This window comes from Triticum dicoccoides, chromosome 5B (genome assembly GCF_002162155.2).
Source record: "Triticum dicoccoides isolate Atlit2015 ecotype Zavitan chromosome 5B, WEW_v2.0, whole genome shotgun sequence".
Classification (NCBI taxonomy): Eukaryota; Viridiplantae; Streptophyta; class Magnoliopsida; order Poales; family Poaceae; genus Triticum; species Triticum dicoccoides.
This window is the reverse complement of record NC_041389.1, coordinates 117,057,110-117,080,479: the sequence shown is the minus strand read 5'-3', so window position 1 is coordinate 117,080,479 and position 23,370 is coordinate 117,057,110. Positions and strand designations below refer to the sequence as shown.

General features: G+C 38.9%; 1 protein-coding gene across 1 annotated transcript in view; it reads right to left on the bottom strand.

Moving 5' to 3' along the window:
• Positions 1–7,349: 7,349 nt before the first annotated feature.
• The window catches only part of LOC119307716 (DNA repair protein RAD50-like), a 17,761-nt gene continuing 1,740 nt past the window's right edge, over positions 7,350–23,370 (bottom strand). Inside the window, exons 4-27 of the mRNA XM_037583791.1 lie at positions 22,329–22,504; positions 22,030–22,144; positions 21,360–21,588; positions 21,104–21,282; positions 20,831–21,001; positions 20,433–20,537; positions 20,226–20,333; positions 19,838–20,049; positions 19,631–19,723; positions 18,974–19,101; positions 18,158–18,272; positions 17,946–18,075; positions 17,638–17,847; positions 16,761–16,969; positions 14,971–15,172; positions 11,456–11,625; positions 11,053–11,377; positions 10,512–10,637; positions 10,379–10,431; positions 8,841–8,991; positions 8,699–8,761; positions 8,461–8,594; positions 8,258–8,386; positions 7,350–7,731 (exon numbers count right to left, since the gene is read on the bottom strand). Coding sequence (XP_037439688.1) covers positions 7,692–7,731; positions 8,258–8,386; positions 8,461–8,594; positions 8,699–8,761; positions 8,841–8,991; positions 10,379–10,431; positions 10,512–10,637; positions 11,053–11,377; positions 11,456–11,625; positions 14,971–15,172; positions 16,761–16,969; positions 17,638–17,847; positions 17,946–18,075; positions 18,158–18,272; positions 18,974–19,101; positions 19,631–19,723; positions 19,838–20,049; positions 20,226–20,333; positions 20,433–20,537; positions 20,831–21,001; positions 21,104–21,282; positions 21,360–21,588; positions 22,030–22,144; positions 22,329–22,504 — 3,573 coding nt within the window. The 3' untranslated portion in view covers positions 7,350–7,691. The remainder of the gene's footprint in view (positions 7,732–8,257; positions 8,387–8,460; positions 8,595–8,698; positions 8,762–8,840; positions 8,992–10,378; positions 10,432–10,511; positions 10,638–11,052; positions 11,378–11,455; positions 11,626–14,970; positions 15,173–16,760; positions 16,970–17,637; positions 17,848–17,945; positions 18,076–18,157; positions 18,273–18,973; positions 19,102–19,630; positions 19,724–19,837; positions 20,050–20,225; positions 20,334–20,432; positions 20,538–20,830; positions 21,002–21,103; positions 21,283–21,359; positions 21,589–22,029; positions 22,145–22,328; positions 22,505–23,370) is intronic.

The following is a 23,370-nucleotide window of genomic DNA, read 5'->3' as shown; positions in this document are numbered from 1 at the left end:
CTAGGGCAGTATGGTTAATAGTAGATGTTTTTTACTATTGTATAATGTAGTTTATTTTTACTGTTTTTAGTAAGTGTTTAAAATAATTAGTAAGTAAATTAATAAACTAGTTGAACTACTTTAGCTTTAGTTGAACTAGTTTAGTAAGTAAATTAATAAACTAGTTGAACTAGTTGAATTGATAGAACTAATGTATTTTTAGTAAGATAACTAATATAACTAGTTGAACTACTTTATTTTTAGAAAGAACTAGTTTTTTTTTATTTATAGTAAGCTTATATTTAGTAAGAACTAGTTGAATTAATAGAACTAGTTGAACATGTCATATTTGTTGTTATTTTTTTAGTTTAAGCAATTATTCGGGATGTATTAGTGATAACTTATAGGGTTTTTGCTTTTGCAGAAATCAAGGAGCCCCTCCATCATCCCCGCCGTCGTCCCCGTCACAGACCCCCTCCGACCTCGAGGTGAGACCAGCCAAATCTCCATGTATATCTTGTGTTGCTCAAATAGGATATGTGGTTGCCCAAGTGCCGGTCATGTTCAGTTTACACCTCCGAGTGGCCTATGTTTTGCCGGAGTGTTGATTAATTTCCGTTCTGGCAAATTTCAGGTGCTCGATATGTCCTTTTTTAGCAAAGTTCATGCCGGATTTTTCCGTGAATTCTGGCATGACTTGTGCTAGAATATGTAGGAAATATCGAGTGGCCTGGATTTTCTCGAAAAATAATGATCTAATTTAGGTTCTTTAGTACATATATTTAATTGTACAAGTTTAATCTTTGAATTATGAACGTAGGAAATGTCGTACTCGGACGACGACAGTCTCCCGGGGGAGTGCAGCTGATGCCACGACGGTTAAGGTCTGTGCGACAGGTTCCTTCAGCTGTACGAAGATCGGCGCTTCAGCATTAAGCTCGAGGAGACCTTCGATGTTGAAACGGTACGCAACGACGACAAGTGTGTTTTTCGTAATTAAGCATGACTTCAACTATTTCAACGTCTAATTTTCATCTTTTACAATTCGACTAGCTTATCCCATGCCATGCAAGACGCTATGTCTTGGAGAGGATGGGTTTTGAAGACCATGAAAATTGTGAAACAAAGAAAATACACCTAAGGACCCATCATGATATGGATTTTGAAGTAAATTTGTACAATTCTCAGAGCGTAATCCATTTTGGTTGCCAAAATTGGGAAGCACTTTGCAAAATGTATAGTTTTTATGAGGGTATAATTGTCACCATGGATCTTGGTGATCCTGACATCGAGCAAGACAATATGGACATTTGGGTCCTTGTTGATACACTTCCGATTCTACCGCAATGTGAGTTTCTCAAACATAGTTATTAACTAATTTATATTGTTTATTTCAAAATAGTTGACAGCTTATTTCCATTGACAGCTTATTTTGATTCTTCAAAGAATGTGCAGAAGATGGTAGACAAAACCCACTACACTGATGGCTCCGAATTAACTTATAAGGAGAAAAGTCATATGATCGCATTTTGTACTTATCTTGAGAATTACAATACCTATTATCGAACTCCTCTAAATTATGGTGAATATGTGCCACTAGTGCATGTGTTGAACCACGGTAACTTCTATGGAGATACCCTGATAAGATTTTTTACTATTACGACATCCGTGCATCTTTTGCATACTTCTAAAACTAGTACATCATTGCTAACTATTAAGTTATTACTATGTTTTTCAACAGAAAATCCCGATGGATTGTGTGCCTCATTTGATGTATCAGAATGGTTGTCTTGCAGTTCTGAACATACAGCCAGGTCAATCTACGGATCTCACCTGTGCATATCGGATTTCTAAAACCGGTGAACACATGCTAATCAAAGAATGGAAAAATGTTTGGACATTCTCAAGGAGGTTCTTGGAAGTAACATTAAGCGAAAGGCAAGAATAGGAGACAGGATAATCTCCATTCTCCATAATGGAGAGTCAGGGGCTATCTTGTTTTTTGCTATTTTACCTTAGAGAATATAGTAGGTCCTAGAGAATGTAGTAGGTCCTATGAGGTACAATATTTTTATTATGTGGTATAATGTGTTAGAGTTGATGATGAGGAGTACTTGTGATTACGACTAGTGACCAATTTGCTATGTGATGTCTCATTGATGAAAACGATGATCTTGAGGTGTTATATGACAATGATGTATTATGATGATAAGTTGTTAATGATATGATGATGATGATGATGATATTTATTATATCATTGGGTGAAAGAACCGCGGATTAGTTTCAAGTGGATGGACATCCACTTGAAACTAGTCCACGGTTCTTTCACCCCGTGATGTAATAACTCATTATGATGTAAAAAACAATCGCTAAATTCATGTTGTATGAAAACTTGTGTAAAAGTGTATGAATACAACATGAGATAAAAAAGAAATAAAATACGAAATAATAGTAATAGCGCGGGCAGGGAGAAGCGCTACTACTAATTACCAGTAGCGCTCCTCTGGGAAAGCGCTACTACTAAGTCGATTTAGCAGTAGCGTGGGTTGAGGCACGCTACTGCTAACCTTTAGTTGTAGCGCCATACCAGTAGCGCTCCAGCCCGCGCTACTGATAGGCCTAAAACCCGCGTTGCTGCTAGGCTTTTCCCTAGTAGTGATGAGACCAGTAAAATGGAAAACCTATCAAGGGTAAACCTTTGCCTTGCACATAGTCCACTTGAGCTAGATGATGACGATCTTGACTTCCTCAAGTTGGACCACCTTTCTTGATTGCGTTGGCTCGATGAAGACTAGTTGATTGCTCCCCCATACATCGCTATGGGTGAGCCACTCTTCAGCACATATTCACAAGTCCATTTTCACTACAATGGATGGCAAGCTTCAAGCAAGATCTCTTCGTGATGCTCCGCTTGAAATTGCACACCGTAACCTTGATGATGATGCCCACTTGATGTCATCCTCCATGGGTTATATGATATCTTACTTTTGATGCACGCCCATGGAAATATACCTCTCGGTACATCTTGTACGCTTTGTGTGTTGATCAACTTGATTCACTGTTTGACTTAGTCTTGATCAACCTTTTATCATGTATTCTCTATGACCAATCAATGGATAATTCCTTGAATATCACCTTGGTCATTACATAATCTCCTTGAAACCAACAAATGGACTTCAAGAAATGCCTATGAACAAACCCTTCAAATATAGCTTAAGGCAACCATTAGTCCATAGTGATTGTCATCAATTACCAAAACCACACATGGGGGCACCATGCTCTTTCAACTTGTGGAGTTTAACCAAGAGTTTGTAAGGGCAACGAGATCGCCTACTTCATGAAGATCTACCTCGAGTGAGACTAGTCCCTCGTGGGCGTAAGCCCTGATGCAATAGACAACGTTTGCTTCTTCATGGACCCTTCATGGGTGGAGCCCTCTGTGGACTCGCGCAGTCGTTATCCTTTATGGGTTGAAGTCTCCATCAATGTGGATGTACGATAGAACCATGTATCAAAACCACGCCAAAAAGCACCGTGTCTTCATTGTGTTTGATCTTCCTATATCTACCTCCCTTTACTTTCTTGTACTTGCATGTTGTTCTTCTGCTGCTCACTCTCTAGATATGCATGTGTAGATTGTATTGGTTTCCATTTAACTTGTGCTAAAATCTACCTAAATTCCAAGAGAATCTAAAAACTGCACCTTTGCCTTGTTAAGTGTCTATTCACCCCCCCCCCCCTCTAGACCCCTCTTCTCGATCTTTCAACTCTGGATCAGCTACAGGGCCTCTAGTTCCCTTCCCCCGCCCCGGCTTATGGTTTCCTCTATCACGTGCGCGACTTGGCGGGAGGGACATTTCCGCCCCTTCTTTGCCGCCACCCACGTCGCCGCCACCGATGACGATCTCCCCTACCCCACACCGTCTCGCCTCGTCGCGCCCCCAATAAGGCAGCATGGAGTACCCGCAACCACCCGCTGGTGGACTTCATGCGTCACCGCCCCCATCGGTGCCACCTCTTCCACCCGCGCCTCCCGTGGTCGTGTCCTGTGCCGCCATGTCAACTACTTCCTCTATGCTCCCTCCTGTCGCCGGCTCGGGACGAGATCCTCCTCCACCCCCTCCGGTGGACGGTCGAAGTCGCAAGACAAGGGCCCGAGGGTGAAGCTTTCAACAATGGAGGAGGTGGTGGCTAAGCTTTCGGCAATGGAGGTGGTGGTGGTTGTAGGAGATATGTCGTAGAGGCAATAGTAAGAGCTATTATTTATCTTCAAGTTTGTAATTATGTTCATTTTCCATGCTATAACTTCAATGGTCCTCGAGTCCGTATATCCATAAAGTCTCAAAGGGAGAAACACTATTAGGGTACAACCCCCTTTAATTTGGCAACTTTTTGGAAAGTCGCCTTTTAGGGCTTTTCCCCAAAGTTAAATGTGATGTCATGGGGTGGTGGGACCCCCTTTGGGGGGCACACAAGGTGGCCGGCCCAAGTAGGAGCTCCTCCATGGAGCTCCACTTGCCCCCCTTTTGTGGTTTTGTGGTGAAAATATCCCAAGAGCTTTTTGGTATTTTCCCATGGCCTCTACCCCTTGCCTCCCACTATAAATACAGGTGGAGAGAGCTCTCCATTTCACCCCAATTTCTCTCCCAACACATGCCATGCAATGTTCTGGCTTTCTTTCTCTCTCCCAAGCGAAATAGTTTCATAACCCGAAAGGTTGTCTAGTCTTCAGTAGAGCATAGTTTTGGATGGCGAAGTTCTTGCGGGTAGTTGACACCGGATGTGTGCAACCTGGTAGAGAGGTTGTCGTTTCGATCTTAGTTCGACAGACGTGTCGAGGTGCTATCCGAGGGACTGTCCGAGGTTCTACCCGAGGGCCTCCTGAAGGGCTGTCCGAGGGCCTCCTGAAGGCCTATCCGAGGGACCGTCCCAGGGGCAGTCTGAGGGAGAACATCCTCACAGTTAGGAGGTTGTAAAATCCTAGCTGCGGGGATCTGCACCGACGATCTTTGCCAACTCTACTTCCGTTGCGCTATGAATTGCTAACGATTACATCAAACCTTGTATGCATCTTCATAGTGATCCTGGGCTGGCGCGTACGTCAGAATTTTTTATTTTTTATTGCATTACCCTACAATGCTTCGGCAAATGGATTTGATGGTGGTGCTTCGGCCAATGGAGTTGATGGTGGTGCTTCCATCAATGGTGGTGATCATTTTTCGGTCAATGATGGTGGTGCTATGGCCGGTGGTGGTGGCGACGATCTTGGCAACATAGATGTTGCTTAATTTGATCATGTTTAATTTTGTTTGATTGCTCACTCTTATGGACAAAATTGCTATCTCTTATATTGTGCATGATTTTAAATGTGAATTTTTAGATGATGTCAAAATAAAGCCTGAAAACTGATTTGTGGTACCGAGCGGGCTCCGGCGGAACAGATTCTGTAAAATGGTTTTGCCGGATCCGCTAAAGATGATCTAATCCCCATGCAGCTCTCTCTCTCTCTCCCTCCCTCCCTCCCTCCCCCCCTCCCTCTCTCTCTCTCTAATTTATTTCCCGCTCAAAAGAGATATTATACAACTTCTATGTTTAAGTTAAAAAAGAAGCAGCAACTGTACCAATGGTTAGCACAGTTTATGCAAGGTGGTCAGAGGTGTGCAACTTGATTCACGTCTGCAACATTTTTTAGTTACAAATTAATTTATCCTGCTATCTGATAGGCGGGACCCACACAGTGATAGGGAGAGAACTGTGGAGCCGCTGCCATGCTGGCGTGCCATGAGGACAAAGTTGATGGCAAATTAACAGAAATGTACCTAAATGTTTTCAAAACTCAAGCTGTATGACTAGTTTGTGTCAACTTCAAGTTATTGTATGAATTTATACTCATCATGCAAATTCGAGTACCATAGATGCAATTAACTCATAAATATTCGTACTCAAGTTCATTTGGATTTGAGGCAACACCTGCCCAACCAACAAATTGGAGTTTTTTTGATAAACTTCTTCTCCTTTATTCATTCATAAGTAAAGTAGCATCGTTTACAAGTAAAGGGATAACCTCATCAGGGGCGTTATCCATCCAAACCCTCGGAGAAGAAAACCTAGCTAACCTTGCTAGTTCATGAGCTACTCGATTACGTTCCCTATTACAACGATCATAAATGACATGGGAAAAAACTAATGACATGAAATAACAGTCGTCTATAATGGATGAAGCGACTGAAGAAGAGTAGCCTTGGCTTAATGCCTTCACCACCTCCATGCTATCCGAAGTCACTTCAATCTTACTACATCCGACGGTATTAGCAAGATTCAAACCAAACCTCACTGCAATTGCTTCTGCTGTGAACGAGTCGAAGCAAATGTCCATCTTTTCATTAGCAGCCGCTATAAATTTCCCCCTATGGTCCCGGATAACTGCGTCCTGCTCATCTATTTGGGTGGGAGCCGGTTATTTGGCTTGCCCATCGGCTGCTGAAGTTAATTTGTTGCAAGAACAAGGCAGTCAAAACATGGACAGTCTGTTTGGTTTGGGGGAAATAAAAATGGAGAATGGAAGGAAGTCAATTTCTATCAATTTCTTCTCAGGGAGAACCTATTAATTCATGAAGTTTCATCCCATGCTATTTCCCATCATATATCAAAGGAATGAAAGTAAAACTCTACTTTCCATGACTGTAAAACTCTACTTTCCATGACTAATTCCTCCACAAACACCTTTGTGGAAACTCCCTCCTACCCGAATGGTTACCAAACATGCTGGGAGTTATTTGGTGTGCCAACGATTTGCCACGGTTACCAAACATGTTGGGAGTTATTTGGTGTGCCAACGATTTGCCATGGCTAGCAACGGCAAAATCTCACAAAAATATCTACACATATACTTTGAATTTGTTTATTTAGAACATGGATTTAGGAGATGTGTCGACTACAAGGCCTCTACGATGACTTCGTAAAATCACAAGATGATATGCTGACTTAGTCTCTCAGAGCTGCTCATAGGGATAGGGTGTGTGTATGCATCCATAGAGGTGAGTGTACATATATATATGAACACTTGCGACCATACTGTGTAAAAAAACATGGAATTTTTTTTTGCCAAGGTAAGAAATTAGAGAATTTAATACTAAATTACCCTTAATTTGTTGATTAGTGACAAGTAAATGCAGACCATGAAAGGAAGAGATACAGAAATTCTAGAGATACTTTCCTTTTTCTCAAAGACAAATAGACAATGTGGAGAGATAATTTCCGTTCTTCTAGAGGTGTAAAGAAAATTAGGAATCAGAAGAAATACTACTTTTCTCCAATTTGTTCTACGTGTGGAAAAAATATTGTTGACGTAAAAAAAAATGGTCGAGGAATGATTTCTGGAAGAAAAGCAACCGTGCATTCTTCCAAGAATTCTTCTTTTTCCATTTTAAGAAAACCCTTTTTTGTCATTAGACGACGTGGCTCAGCGTGGAGGCTGCATTAGGAGTCAATTCAAGAATAAGGGAGAAGAGAAAAGTCACAACACAGTACCACCTCCAGATTATATACAAGAATAAGCAAGCAATTGCATGCACAGAAACCAAACTAAAGAACCTACTACCAGTTCGCTGGTACCCAGTTCTCTCCATGACAGCCCATCATAATGAACCGCACACACTTGGCCGGTAAAGGAGGATTAGCACTGGGAGCATATATGTTCCAAGCAAACATAGTTAGTCAAATATCTCTTGGGCTTCTATTTTGCTGTGTTGCCTGCAGGATTTTGTCAAAGGTAATATTAGCGTCGAAAACCAAATACTACAAGACTGAATATCTTTATCTTATTCAAAGTATCATTGCACAAATTTATGAATATTATCCAAGAAATAATATCAGCAGGTATGCATGTACTCCACACAACTTCAACATGCCTAGGTCCACACGATTCTGAACAAAAACGTAAGAATTGCAATGTCATGCAAACGTCGAGTACTACAGAACTGAATTTGCAGGAATGCACTTGGTTGATTGCACCAAAGAGGGGGGAGGGGGGATGATTCTTCCCAATGGATTTTTTTCCTATAAAATGTAATGCAGTGGAATGCTTAGGAAAAATCCAATGGGGTATACAATCCGACAAATCAAACAACCCTCATAAGGAGAATTTCCTAAGGATTTCAACCCTCCAGAATTCCTATGAACACCCTTTGAATTTGAATCAAAGAGGCCTTACACAGGCGGAAGTGCAAACACTGGACGCACAGAAAAATATGCAAGAGACAACATTGCATGAACTTACTGCTCATCCTTGGAGATTCGGTAATACTTCTCAGCAAGCTGCCTCTGACCGATAAGCTGAGCAAACCGCTCATCATGGGTGATTATAATCAGCTGGAAGTTCTCCTGGCCTTTCCTACTCTCCATTATTCTATGGCACACACAAGAGACTCTGTTAATGGTAAAGCTCCAAATAATAATAAATCGCCATGCCTGAAAGTTTACCTCAATAGGGCAGCAGCTAGGCTCTCAGCATTCGGTCCATCAAGATTGGTGGTTGGCTCATCCAGAGCTAATATGCCACAATTCAGACAGAATGTCTCTGCCAGTGCGAGTCTGATTATAAGAGAAGCAAGCACCTGAACAGCAGTGGAGATAACCATGAGATTTGTAGGATTGTATATAATTCATAAGATCATGCTAGCTGAAGTTTATGACAACAAAAGAAACAAAACAAGTTTACCTTCTGACCAGCACTGCATCGCCCTCGCATTTCCAGCTCAGCACCACCATTTTGCATGACAACCTACAATGCGGTTCAAACAGCCAAGTGTAACAGTTGTCCAAGCAATCAGTTAGTAAAACGTGTAGCTAATTTAACTTACACGGTAGCTATATGATCGAGTGCCTGCACCCTCAGAATCAGAATTGATTCTTATGCAATCAATATCTTGGCCTCTGTATGTCTGCTGCCACAATTCCTTAATTATTTTATTTATCTCCTCCATTTTCATGGTATGGAACCGCATAAGAGCCCTACAGAAATACAAGTGTGCCATCATAAAGAAAGTTACGAAGCATCCATATATTTTATGGATAATTTTCTTGAAACCACCTTTTTTTCTTGTCAAAATATCGACCACATGCCAACAAAGTTCCACAAAAAATGCAGTTCTGTTATATCACGAAATTCAGAAGACCATGGCCCGCCATCAACACAATATCTGTTCCCAGGATTTCAGAAAAAACAGAATCTTTCTCTTGTTGACCACTGAAGGTGGGCCACAACTCAGTTCTTAAAAAGTGTGGTGGTTTTCTGACATAATAATATAAAAGTTGTAATTTGAGAAACTAAGAAGTGTGGTTCGTTGACAGTTTGACAAAAAAGGAAAAGTTTTAAGAAAAAAATACTCTATATTATTGTACTACTCCCTCCACCTTGCCGTCTTTATCTTGGTTTCATGATTTCTTAATCTATCCAGAAAGAAAAATGAGGACTAATATTTTGATATTAGTAGAGTAAACTTAGAAACGATATTGTACAAGTGAAATGCCCACCTTCAGATGCAACACAGTTTCAAGCTCAAATGTCGGTAGTTACTACCGTGAAGAAATTTTAGAGTGTTTAGATCACGAAAGTAGTGATCTAAACACTCCTATATTTCTTTACAGAGGGAGTATTGATTAATGACAACTAACTGGTGACTACTAGGGTTAAGTCTTATGACCTCAAATTCAACTCTGGTGTACATCCAGAACTAGTTATGTGTCAGTAGTGATGGGTATTATGGTTCAGTTTTACGGACTCAATGCTGATGCCATATTAGGTTGAATGCACCAACCCAAAAGCGAGTTCTTTTATATCATGCAGGGTACAGGCTCATTTGTTAGTGTTAATCTAGCATTGTGTTTCCCTTATTTATGAGTCACACGTACTTCTATACAGAATAGCCCAATGGTGACACCAGTAATAGTACATCAGACCCATTTTCATAACAGAAAGTATGTCTGAATTTTGAAATTTTGGTTCATAAAGACAGGAGCACAATATACATGAAAATATGGAAACTTGCAATGTTTTGAGTTCACAAGGTGTTTGACATGGTAAGAATAATGGTGTAACTCGCCATATTTTCAGCCTATCACTACACTGAAGGGAAGCAAGTCTATCATTAAGGCAAAGAACAGAAAATTTTACTCCCCCCGTTCCAAAATACTTGTCGTGGTTTTAGTTCAACGACAAGTATTTGGACACTGCGTTTTGCTCGCAAAGTCACGAGTTTTTTAGCAATGCCATTGACCATGGCATTTACCCATCTAACCTAAACGCCATATCATGCTAAAATTTCTGCGAGGAGTCACTTTTGCCTCAACTATCAGTGGAAGATCAGATTTGTCGTTTTTGCCGTGAAAGCATACTCACTTGTCCAAAGCAGCATAGTATCGGTCCAAGTCCTTATTTGCCATCTCAGTTGTCTGCAACCACATCAGCTTCCTCATCAAGTAATAAGATCATAAAGCTGGAGAAACTGAACCTGGAAGATCATGCCACCTACCTTTAGTTGAAGAAGTTGGTTAAAATATCTCTTCTCAATATCCTTGTATTGTGTCTGTTTAAGCTCAAGTTTGTGCTTTGAAATATTACTTTGGTAAACAGAAATTGTTCCTTGACACCTATTATACTGCAGGGATTGCCAAGAAAATCAAATATCAAGGTGTCAGCCATATTTGATAGAGTTTCATACTAAGAAATAGAGTAAAATGTATGGTGCGCCGTTGAACTTCCAAAGTTGTGTCACTTAGATACTTGCACTATGAAATTGCTCATTTTAGACCTTCTGTGCATTACGCAAATCAATTAGGCCAGGACATCTGATGACTCACTAATTTACCATAAGGACTAACACATGCATTTTCATATTACCAGGACCTGGGCGGCACACCTATGAAACGTACATTTTTACTCTTAAGAAATACGTAATATATGTACTAGCTGGCCAAATGCATGTTCATGATTCCCTAAATAGGTATGAGAAAAGAATGGCATCTTATTAGAGACAAGTTTGCCAATTATTAGGAATGAGAGAAACACAATACCTCTGAAAGAAGCCTCTCCTTTTCTTGAGCATGCCGCTTAAGATCAGCTTCTATAGTAGACATGCTGCCGATGGAAAGCACATTATCTTCAAGTAACTCGATATCATGAGTAAGTCGATCCACTTCAGCCTTTGTTTTCCTGTAGTTCAGATTGTCATCAATGTTTCTTTTCAATTGATCTTGGCTCCGTAATAGCTGTTTGCTCTTGTCAAGCTCAACCGAGATGTCTTGCTTTCTTGCCTCACATTTCTGTAACTGAGACAGTGATAGGGTATGCCTTTCCTGCAACTCATTAAGCTTCTCTACTTTGTTTGAATCCAGGTACCTAAGAGGATATTTTTTTTAGACAAAGTAGTTAGTAAAGGGGCGACAAATTGAAAGAGCGGGAGTGGGAAATATATACCCTTTGATGCGTGTGTTAAGGGTTCCAAGTACATCGATTTCTTGCTGGAATCCCCTTTTTCTTTCTGCCAGCTGGTCATACTCCTGATCAAACCTTTCCTTCAAAGCTTTATACTCTTGCAACAAGCTTTCTCTCTCTTTTGACAATGGAACAAGAGCTTCTTCTAAATGCTGTGTCCATAAGAAATAAACATTTAGCATGTATTAGATCATCATGCACAAGCACAAGCGTTGCAGTGTCACTGATGCACAAAACTACATAGGAGTATGGCAGAAAGAATAATGAGATCATGCCTTCAGGGTTAAAATCTAGACCAACTGTCACAAGTTAATTTGCATGCACCCAGTACTACCCAAAGTTGGTCAAGAGAGCTGTAAGCCCATGACAGTAAACTGATCAAACTAGTGGGTGGCGAGACCTGACTGTTAACTAACAGTAAGTCAATGACCAGCACCAGCCAGTTAATATTACCCAGTTCCATATGAAACAGTGACCTACAACTGCACAAGTTACGTATCTACTCCCTCTGTTCCTAAATATAAGTCCTTGTAGAGATTCCACTATGAACCACATACAGATGTATATAGATGCATTTTAAGTGTAGATTCATTCATTTTGCTCCGTATGTAGTCCACCTAGTGGAATCTCAACAAAGACTTATATTTAGGAACGGAGGGAGTATTATATTATTAAAATAGAAGTCAAACAAGCTATTACGTTAATCCACATAGGCTAAAAAATAATTACCCATTGATCTAAATTACAACGATTGATAAGAGTTATGTACAACAATATTGGTGTACATAGACACGTCTCATAGGACACGTACAATGTGCATAGACAAGTTTCATCGGACACCCATGGTCATACTGTAATACTCCCTCCGTCCCAAAATAAGTGTCTCAACTTTGTACTAGCTCTAGTATAAATTTGTACTAAGCTCAAGACACTTATTTTTGGACGGAGGGAGTAATATATTCGGAAGGTACACATACTCCCGCCTACTTGGATTGGCATATATGATTGGTGTCCGGCTAGACTTCCTTCTAATACAACTTGCACGTGATTGGTCCTTTTGGTTACGGAAACTCTAGATGGCACTAAAATAGCTTGGATTCCTTCCGAATCAAATGCATGCAGTAGACAGCCAATTAATCAAGAAAAAAAATTATAGGGAAGGTGCACTGTTGTACGGAGTAGTATTTATGCCATGACACACTCGTTGGTGTCAGAAATTAATCTGTGTGCTCCGTTGAATGCTCAACAACTCGATCAGACATGACGGAATGCAGCCCAATAGATTAGTATTAGAGTCTCAGCCATGAGTAGTACTCCAGGCAAGAAAACTAAAGATATGGTTTGTCAAGCATTAAGATAGCCATAATACAAAATATTAAGAGAGCCAGGAGCAGTCAGAGCTTATCAACAAATCCAAAACAACCAAAGCAGCCGTTTTTATTCCCTATCCTTGAACTCGACATCAGACCCACCAGTCGACTAGTGACTGATAGGAAAACATCTTGTTCACTATGAAATTCGGTTGAAGTATTTTTATTCCCTGTCCTTGACATTTAAATTATTTGACCATAGGTCCTCCAAAATAGCACCTAATATTAAAAAAGCCCCAGCAGGTCAGCAACAAGATTAGGTGCATGCATGCAGTGACATTACCGACGATCTCAGCCATGACTGCACACTAATCGACTTAACACACATATTTACAATTGATTTTGTATAGACTTATTTTCAAAAAGATTAAGAGGAAATATTGCAGGAATGTGTGATCACCTTTTTTGGTTTATAATAAAAGAGACAATTATAAGAAGAATACGACACGTGACACACAAAGTTGACTTGATAGATTGCAATTATTTACAAGAACTCTTTTAACAAAATGAAAGTTACTTCACAAAAAAAATGCAAATTAAGTGTGGTCAGTTTTGAGACATGTGGAGACAGAAACCACAAGGTTTAATTATGAATCGTAGTTTAGACTGAATTCTTGAGGAAAAATAGCAATTAAGTGCAAGTCACCATTTAGATTAAATTCCCAGAAATTTTATTATCAATGTTATGGTTAAGTTGATAGATATCAGGCAATAAAGGTGTCAAAGAGAAATTCGCAAAGCCTATTAATAAATTTGCTATCAATTTTTATGCGTAGATAATATCAAATTCATAAAGGGCTAAACCTATTTATTTTTCTTATTTATCCTTAATGATTTATCAATGTTATGGTCGCGGGATAAGGAAAGAAATATTATAATATTATAAATATTAAGTCTACCGTTCAAATGTGTGACCTATGCATATATTTTCAAATTAAAGTAAAAGTCAATCTTGCCCCATATGTATCGGCATGAACATACAAGCAGCCATGAGAGAGACAGAGAGAGAGGGAGATGATGATGTTCGTAATGAGGCGGACAAGGTGGTGACGTAAAAATTAAAACTACCTTTGAGTGATGGTCAAGGCGACACCAAAAAACCTTATCAGGTGGACAAAAACCTCTATTTACTAAATTCCAAATAAGAAATAAGCAAGAAATAAAAGGTGTTAGCAAATTGGTCTTATTGCAAACAGTAAATACTAGAAAATTTATATGGACCAGTGTTGCTTTAAATATACTCCCTCCATCCAAAAATACATGTCGGAAAATGGATAAAAATGGATGTATCTAGAAGTAAAATACGTCTAGATACATCCATTTCTCTGACAAGTATTTCCGAACGTAGGGAGTACATAATAAAACAAAAAGAAAACTATTATTTGTCGATAAAAGCTATAATTATTCTCTATAAAAATTCAGAAAAAGGAATAAAGAGAGGTAGCTAACATCTTTTCTTAAATCAGACATTACATAAAATTTGCTGTAGATATATGGTCAAGGAAAATAGAAATTTCATATTGTGGATAAAAGTACAACCATTTTCTATATAGAAGTCAAGAAATACTGATAACAAATTTTCTATTACGAACTATGTATAAAAAGTTATATAAGCGTAAGTGGAGATTGTATAGACAATTCAACATATAAACGACCGCTGGAATAAAAATAGCAATTCACTAAAATCAGATAACATGCAATATGTAGCAATGAAAAAAATCATCAAAGTAACATGCATGTGTTGTTCTAGGAATTGAACAATATGAATGGTACAGATGTATCAACATGAATGGTTTTTTTTCATATAGGAAAGTAGTTTGACATTATGAATCGAGCGGGGATAATCAACATTATTAATGAATTGGTTAACACCGGTCAATGTAGTTCATGAGGACAAGAAGCAAGCGAGATGTGGTAGGTTGAGAAGTACCAACATATCATGTAGAGGAAAAACATATCATTAGGTAAGAAGAATCGACCGCCCAATACTAATGTGGCCAGCCTATCTTATATCTCTTTGTGTATGCCAAAGAATACAACTTGACAGAAACGCACGGGCATATGTGCTAGTCACTAGAGAATATTAACTGGATCCATATTGCAGATAAGTGGAAGTTCAATGAATACCTTCTGATCTAGGATCAGTTGCTCCTTTTCCTCGGCAAAATGTACCAAATCTTCTTCAGCCTTTTTGAACTTCAGCAATACACTTGAAGCTCTTAGTTTTTCTTCCCTAAGAGCATGCCACCGCATTTGAGCATTTGATAGATCCTCGCTAAGCATTTTTTGCTGATCCCTGAGATCGTCTACTTCACCAGTCAATGTGTCCCTGCCAGACAGAAGTAAACAAACCAGTATAGTTGAGCCTCCAAGAGCAAGTCATAAAAGAAGTAAGACTAAACTAATTCAAATGTTTCATGGGTGACGGATTGAATATTCAACATTTGAACGCACTTAGCATATGTTTGGTTGATCACCAAAACCAACCCTATCAATATTTCGTCAATGACCAATGTTTTGGCTCTTTCTTGCATAATGTCAAACATACATGCCGGCTCCTTGGCCAACTCTAGTTCATTTTTTCTTGCCAGCATTGGCCAAAAAATGGGCCCAAAAACAATTTTTTGGTGGGATTGGCTTGGGCTCAAACCGAACACACCCTGCGAAAACTACGGATGCAAGAAAACCCACTTCATGTGCAAGTCCGGTTGAATCTGGTTACTGAGTTGTTTAATGTTTGCAGTTGAACTAACATCTCACATTTTGCAGGCCTGGCGGGACCCGCTCCTGCATCCCTAGCGCGCACAGTTGCAGAATGTGTAAACCAAAACATTTAAACATCCCTAATAACCTGTATTTGTGTGCTTAGTTGTGTAGGTTGCCAGTATAATATGGACCTCCACATACAAATATGAAATGGATAGTTCTCTGTAGAAAAGGCAGCATCTATGAGAATGCAGAATGAATCCTTCACCAAATTCAATTGATAGCTATACAACAAATTAATCAGGGTAAAAGTGTATCCATGTGTGTGTCACAAAAGGAATATCCTCCTTCATTGGCAAACCAGAAAAGCTTAAGCACTTGTTTTCATTTCACAGGCCAACAAAAAAGGAAGTCTATGAACATGATAGAAGCACATAAAGAAACTATTCTCAGTCTTTCACTTATGTGAGAACAGGCTTTCTTTAAATCCCATCCAGAGAACCAAAGGATAATGACTGAGATACTACAAAACAAAAGCAACACTGACGGCACACATGCATCATGCATATGCTCTATTGACCGTTAGGAAAGAGAAGGAGGAGCTGCAAGCTCCTCTCAAAGCTTCACCTAGACTCTCATGTATAGATCACTGCATAGCCATGTCTCCTCTACCTTCGTAAAATTCTCTCCTCTCGTAAATAATTTTATGTTTCTATCTCTATGTTTTTTTTCATAAAATTTACTGTCAAGGCCTCCCATACAGTTTTCAGTTAAGAAAAAAAGGAAACGAATAGAGAAGAGAACACAAAAGGGCAACGATATACATGGTAAGTTTGGTTGGACGATGATGTGGATCAAGGATGGTTGGGATCATGGGATGGATCATGGGTGAGAAAATAAAAAAGAAGAAAAATGAAGGAGCTACACAGGAACGCTGAGATTAATTCTTGCATGCTAAAGAAGAAAAACGCACCCTAAAGAAGTCTCCTATGTTCTGCTCCGTAAATCAAAAAATGAGTTACTGGAGCTAGAAGGGTCTCAAGTGGTGGGGGTAAGGGAGAGTCATTTTCTAATCCCCTGTGATACTAGAACTAGAATTTAGTTGCCTGAAGAACTACTTTCTCAATCCCCCAACAGAGGGTCTTATAATTCTAGGCCGTGGAAATTGCATCTGAGTATTAGCAAGTTTGTTCCCCATCGAAAATCATTACCTTGCCCTCTGCACAGAGATCAGCTCCAACTGAATTTCGTCGACAGATTTAACACCTTGGCCACGAGAATCAAGCTTATATTCAAGATCTTTGACTTGTGGTTCCAACTCCTGTATTTCTTGCACATGCCTGTCGATAGTATCAACTGGACGTAACAAGACTTCCACTCCATCCCTGTCCATTTTAACTTGAGCAAGAACACTCACAAGCTGCAACACATCAAGCATACAAGTCAAAGCAAAATAGAAAAGACAACATGAATTATGTTTATAACAGATGCTACTGCTTGGTAACTAAAAGTAAAAACCCATGTTTCTCTGGAGGCAGTGCACCTGAAGTGCATTTGCAAAAGGTTCAAGTGAAGTTTCTCAAATAACAGTGCGCCTATCTAAAATACCAGACCATTATATCAATTACCCAAAGTACAGAAATTTTCCTCAATTTCATGAAAGAAGCCAATCCAACAGCACACACTGTCGAAGTGCTTAAGCTTAAGAACAGCTCAAACAACCATCATATGGATTTGACCTAGGAGATTTGCAAACAAAATAATCTACCAGCCCTCTGAAGAGGATGAAACATTCCATGGCCTAGTCCCAGAGAGCATAATATCTACACAAGTAGACTTCTACATCTGTATTATAGACTGATTTACTACATCTTGACACTTGACGTGGAGAAAGGGTCGCTAGAATTATGCCTCAGGAGTGGAGAATCTTCATTAGGACACATAGTAGAGCTAAGAAATATTTCAGTTTGAGAGTAATTTGGTTAAGAGAAACACAGGTCATCTAAGGTATTATGTTCGACTGTGTCTATCTTTATTTTGCGTATGATGAGAATAGAAAATAAAGTGCTGTCAATAGGGAGGACTAACATCATCAGATATCTGTTCCTTCTCACTTTTATCTGCCGAAAGTTGTTCCAAATCCTTCTCTGCTAAAGGTATAGTCTCTTTCTCCAGTTTCACATATTCATCATAAATCACACGGAGATTATCCAATTGATTGAATAAGTCTTCAGCAACTGATAAGTTCTCTGCCAGCACTTTCAAGCGCTCTGCGGTACTTGTACCTGTTGTCCTTTGCTGAAAGATGCAGCATACAACAGAAAGAAATCATCCACCACAAAGTAACTCTAATCAAACGAAAAATGCAGCACTCTTATGCTTACTAGATTACCCACCTTCTTTACAAAGAGGTCCTCTTCATCAGGTGTGAAAGCACGATCACAGCAAGGACACTTGTGATGCTGTCGGGCCACTTTTTCAAAAGGTTCATACATTTGCCGCATTCCCTTAGCATAACTGAAATTACTGCAAATAGGAAGAAAGCATTGAATTTGAGCATCAAACTGAGGTGTCGCTTAAAGAGATAGCTACAGTTATGGATACCTACTTTGTCTGTTTATCTCTCTCGTCCATGGCATCTTTCAGAATCTTGGGGTAAGCGTTGATGTCAACAGATACCTTAGCAATGGATTGAAGTTTCGAGTTCAGATGCTTTCTTTTTGCTGCACGAAAGATATCATTTACCCATAAAACTGCAGTATTGGCAGAATAAATAACTAAAGCCTATGGAGTTTTTGCTTAGAATTTTAGTACATATCAATATATTATTTCTCTTAGCGAGACACTTGGATGTTGACCTAGGTGAGCAAGCCAATTCATGCTTCAGTTTAACTCGGTTAAATCGAACAACTAATGGCTTGTGTGACACATTGGTTTGATACTGCATTCATCAAATTGAAACACTAGTTACCCTTGATCCCTATGTAGTGACAGTTGGAACCACTACAAGGTTTATACTACACTATGAGATAGAAATCGAGCATGCACAATAGTGCAATGTGGTGCATTGTCCAAGAAATTCCTTCGACATGATAATCAAAATGGATCTTTCACATACTTTGATTACCCTCACTTTGTTCTGGATAAGAATGTAACTGTAGGTCAGGGAAATTTTGCCCAAGGAACAATTTCAACTGCATAGACTCTACTTAGTTGGCAGTGAATCTGTCATCTTTCCAACATAGCAACTCAAATGATGGAATGATAATACATCTTAAAAGGCAAAAGAGAGATGTAGTGTGCTGTGTCCACCTCTCAGATTTTGATTCCAAATTCCATACATAGTGGAGCTTTTACATGCCAAAGAAGCATCATCAACTTTGTATGAAATAAGTAAGCGTGCAGTGATCATATCTAAATTTACCATCCAAAACTTTTTGGAGCTTTGACAAGTGGCTTTTAGCAGCATCAATTTTCATTTGTGCCAATTTCAACTGTTGTTCCGCTTCCTGAGATTTTGAGTTCAAATCATTGTATTCCGAGTCTACAGACCTGCGTCAAGCAGAGTTTTGTGGCAACATTAATAAACAGCACCAGAAAATATAAAGTGCCACATGTAGTATAATCCATAAGGAAGAATGAAAGCATAATAAATTAATAGATTACTAGTTGGGTGTGTCAGAGTAACATGCATAACTTTTTTTTCCGCATCAGGATGGAAGCTTAACAGATTGCTAGTTCAAGAACAGAATGGGATGTGTAGGCCTAGACGTCGCATTAACAGATTAGACCTTTGAAATACACATCCATATGTGAACGTTTACAACTAACATGTATGCTTAAACTGGATACATACTTATTGTGCACATGATTGATCAAACTGGATACATACTTACTGGACAGCCAGTAACCAACAATGGCATGAACAGGAAAGATGAATTGCATCGGAGGAAGTCAATATATTGCAGCTTTACATAGGTAACTTCAGTTTGATAATATGAGCCAAAATAGGACATATTATGCACCAGAAAAACACTAAGAGAGGCGATTAAGCATATCAATAAAGCACTGCGACACAAACCCGAAAGCTTGAGTAATCTCCTTCTTGACATCCTTCTCATGAGGAAGCCTTCCCTTAAGGACACTTCTAAATTTATCCTTATGTTCATCATATCTGCATTTTATATCGTGTTATCTCAATCTTCATAACGAAAGAATTGGTATTGGAATATAACTAACAATAAAACCATAGCACAGATAGAAATTAAAAGGGAAAGGAAAGAAGTACATCTTTTTAAGTTTCTTCTTGCACTTCTCCAACTCATCCTTCTTGAGTTCTAATTTTACTCTGTCATCAGCATCAGTTGCTATGTTATCTTTCTCTCGGTGAAGTGTTTTTATCTTGTGATCCAAGGTATATATCTCTGAGCGCTTCTGACTTATAATCAAATCATAGTCTCTTTCTCCCAGCGCAATTGTCTTCCTCTCAACTTCAATTTGCTATTCAAATCACAATGGGACACTTATTTAGAATTAAGAGCGTTAAACTTAGAGAGATATAACTTACTTATAGATGTAAGCAAAGTGAAAACAAATCAACCTAGCAGACCAGCCAAGTACAGGTATATAACGATGAATAGATCCAATGGACAATGATAGTTAGGTTAAATAAATACCAGATGCCGCTCTCTTTCATCAATACGGGCCAGATTATGCCTTGAAAGCTCCGTCTCTGCAGCATCTCGCTCATTCTCTTTATCTTTTATGCGCCTTAAAACACCTATCTGGAAAGCGTTCGATATATTATATTAATGAATGGTATCTGATGTATCAGTTACGGGACATCATGCGTGTGCAAGTCCAGTGTTGTTTCCATTACTAACCTTAGATTCCTTCTTAGATTGTATCTGGCCATCAACTTCAGAGTAGCGAGCATTTACTTTAAGATAACGTCCCCAAAGAAATTCTAACTGTGTCTCATTAGTTTTCTGCTTAAGAAAAGGAATTTGATTACAAAGGGACATACTTGATAAGAATGCAGGTCTTCAGCATTTCCTAATTAATTGCACTTGCACAGATGCTTTTGAATAAATAAAGTATGGTAAAGCAAGAAACTTTGCATGAACATATCAGAGGGTCATGGAACCACTAAGATTACAAACAAAAATAGGCAGCAAAATGAATGCCTAGAAAACGTTAAGTACGATACAAAAAAAAAGTTCACATGGAAGTGTTTAATTTTGCAACTAAATTCCAAAATACGAAGAATAGGTATTATAACCTTCTTTTCCTGCAAATCATCCTCGAGATTCGATAGTCTTGCTTTAGTTCTGTTTGTAAGGTTCATGGCAATATCATTGGTAAAAGGAGCATCAGGAACTGGCCCGAGATTGTGTTTATTGAATATCGTTCTGATGGCTGAATCTCTTTCATGCTTCACGGACATGTGAGCCTGAAAACAAGATACTTGTATTTAACCTTGTGTCACAATGTCCACTATCATTTACGAATGGTCAAGCCAGTCAAAAGAAAGAATAAAGGATTACAGTATTACATCAGCTTCTGCCTGGAGCTTTCCTATTTCGCGTGTTGAATCATTGATGGTCTCGGATAGCAGAGAGCTTTTTGCATATTCATCATTCATCTCTCTTTCAAGTTTAGCAATTTTCGTTTCCAGTAATGCAATTTTTTCTTCAAATTTTGTTTGCCACTCCTTCAGCTCCTCATCAGTATCTAAATGAAGCAAGGTAAACCGTCATTATGCTGAGAAGGAACCATTTGAGTGATGGGCATGATGAGGAATTGCTTACCTTCATTTTCCTCAGAAAGAGCAGCATACTGTTGCTCCTGAAGTGTAAAATATGTACTTCTAGCAGTTGCTTTGGTGCTAATTTGCTCCTGAAGTTTCCTCAAATCCACCATACTTGTTTCGGTACGAAGGATTTTGTTTTCCACAGCTTGGATGTTTGTTTTCAGGTCCTCCATTTGAGTTTTTAAGGCGTCTGACTTCTCTTGATCTTGTGCAATACTGTCACGGAGCTGTGAAAGTAAGGAAATTAAACTAATATTAAAAGCAGCATACCCTTCAAAAAATTAAACTAAATTGCAGCAGAAGTGTAGAACAGACTAATTTTCAGTGCACATTCAAGTGTTCAATGTTGCTGCACATGAATACTGACATGAGCTGGAAAATGCAGTGACTCAAATTGAGCTGACAAGTATGCCAACGAAAGAGTAAAGGCAACAGAAATTAAGTAGTCTACTAGGGTAATGTGAATTGTGAAGTGTAATGAATCGTTGTCACCTATTATAGGGAGGTTATTTGTATATCACCTCCATTTATATTCTATACATATATATCCCCCATGGTGGTAACATAACACAAAGTAGGGTGGTAACACAACAGAAAGTAGGATTCTAGAAACATATTACATAGTTGTGAAAATAAATGAAAACATATAAATAGAAGATACAAATTACCCTGTATGCTTGATCTTTAAGAGTCTGAAGGTTCTCCAACTTTAACCTAAAAGTCTTGATTTCTTGTGCTTGGTCCTTGTGAAGTTTCTTTATGACTTCAAGAGCTTTGGTATAGCTGTACATTAGGAAATTAAGGTAGTGAAGTTTTGACATCATCTCCCCACTTTCACAGAAAGATTAGCCTTCCAGAGAAGTGGAGACTACACCATCTTAAACAGAATGCAACAATCAAATAAGAAAATTCATGGCCTTAATCGGAGCTTCTAAATAATGAAGTAAATAGTAATGCATTCATATACCGGGTAGCAGAAAAGATGTCGTCAAACTTTTTCTTAAGTGTTGAAGGGTCCTGTAATGGCCAATTGGATTCGTCTTGGTGCACAAATATAACATTCTCCAATATAGCCTTCGAAACACCCATTAGGGCTGGAATCTCCCTATCCATATCAGCGCATCTGTAGCTGAGACAAACCTTCTGAGCTCAGCAATAAAAACCGATCAGTGAGGATATGATTTTATAGAAAATTTTCAGCAGTATTCCATTAAAGCAAATAGGCTTCTAGGGCTACACAACTTAAGTATGCTACTATAATGGTATCACTTGGAATAAATCAAAGAACTGCTGTGAAAAATCAATTGTCCAGATTCAAAATTTCCATTGTCTTGATTCACATGAATTAATTTTTCCTATGTGCAAATCTATCGCCCTACTTGCAGTTGGGAACATAATGTATAAAAAACGGAGGAGTGCTCTAGAGAAGATTTTCTATGGCCAGACGCAAACATAACAAGGAACAAAGTAAATCATATGCCCTTTCAGGTATTAGAAAAATTACATGGTTCACAAGACATGTTAACTGTTCTAATCTTTTTGATATACTTCCAACCAAATGGGGCAAAATAGCATTTAGTTTCTCTTTCAGTGTATAAAGTGAGAGAAAGTTCCAAGCGAGTGTAAGTTATAAAGGCGTTTGAAAGCAGAATAAATCGCAGTCAGCTCCAAAAGGCTGGAGTAAGAAGTAGAACTCTTGACCAAATGGGGCAAAATAGCATTTAGTTTCTCTTTCAGTGTATAAAGTGAGAGAAAGTTCCAAGCGAGTGTAAGTTATAAAGGCGTTTGAAAGCAGAATAAATCGCAGTCAGCTCCAAAAGGCTGGAGTAAGAAGTCGAACTCTTGACCATCGGGGTAGATGGAAGTATATCACAGGGATTTTAAAACAATTGACATGTTTTGTGAACCAGTCTCTGTGTATGTACCCATGGGAGCAGCAGTACTGGATCATAGTTCTATAACAGAGATGCATACAACAACTCACATCATTTTAATGATGCTTTGAAACA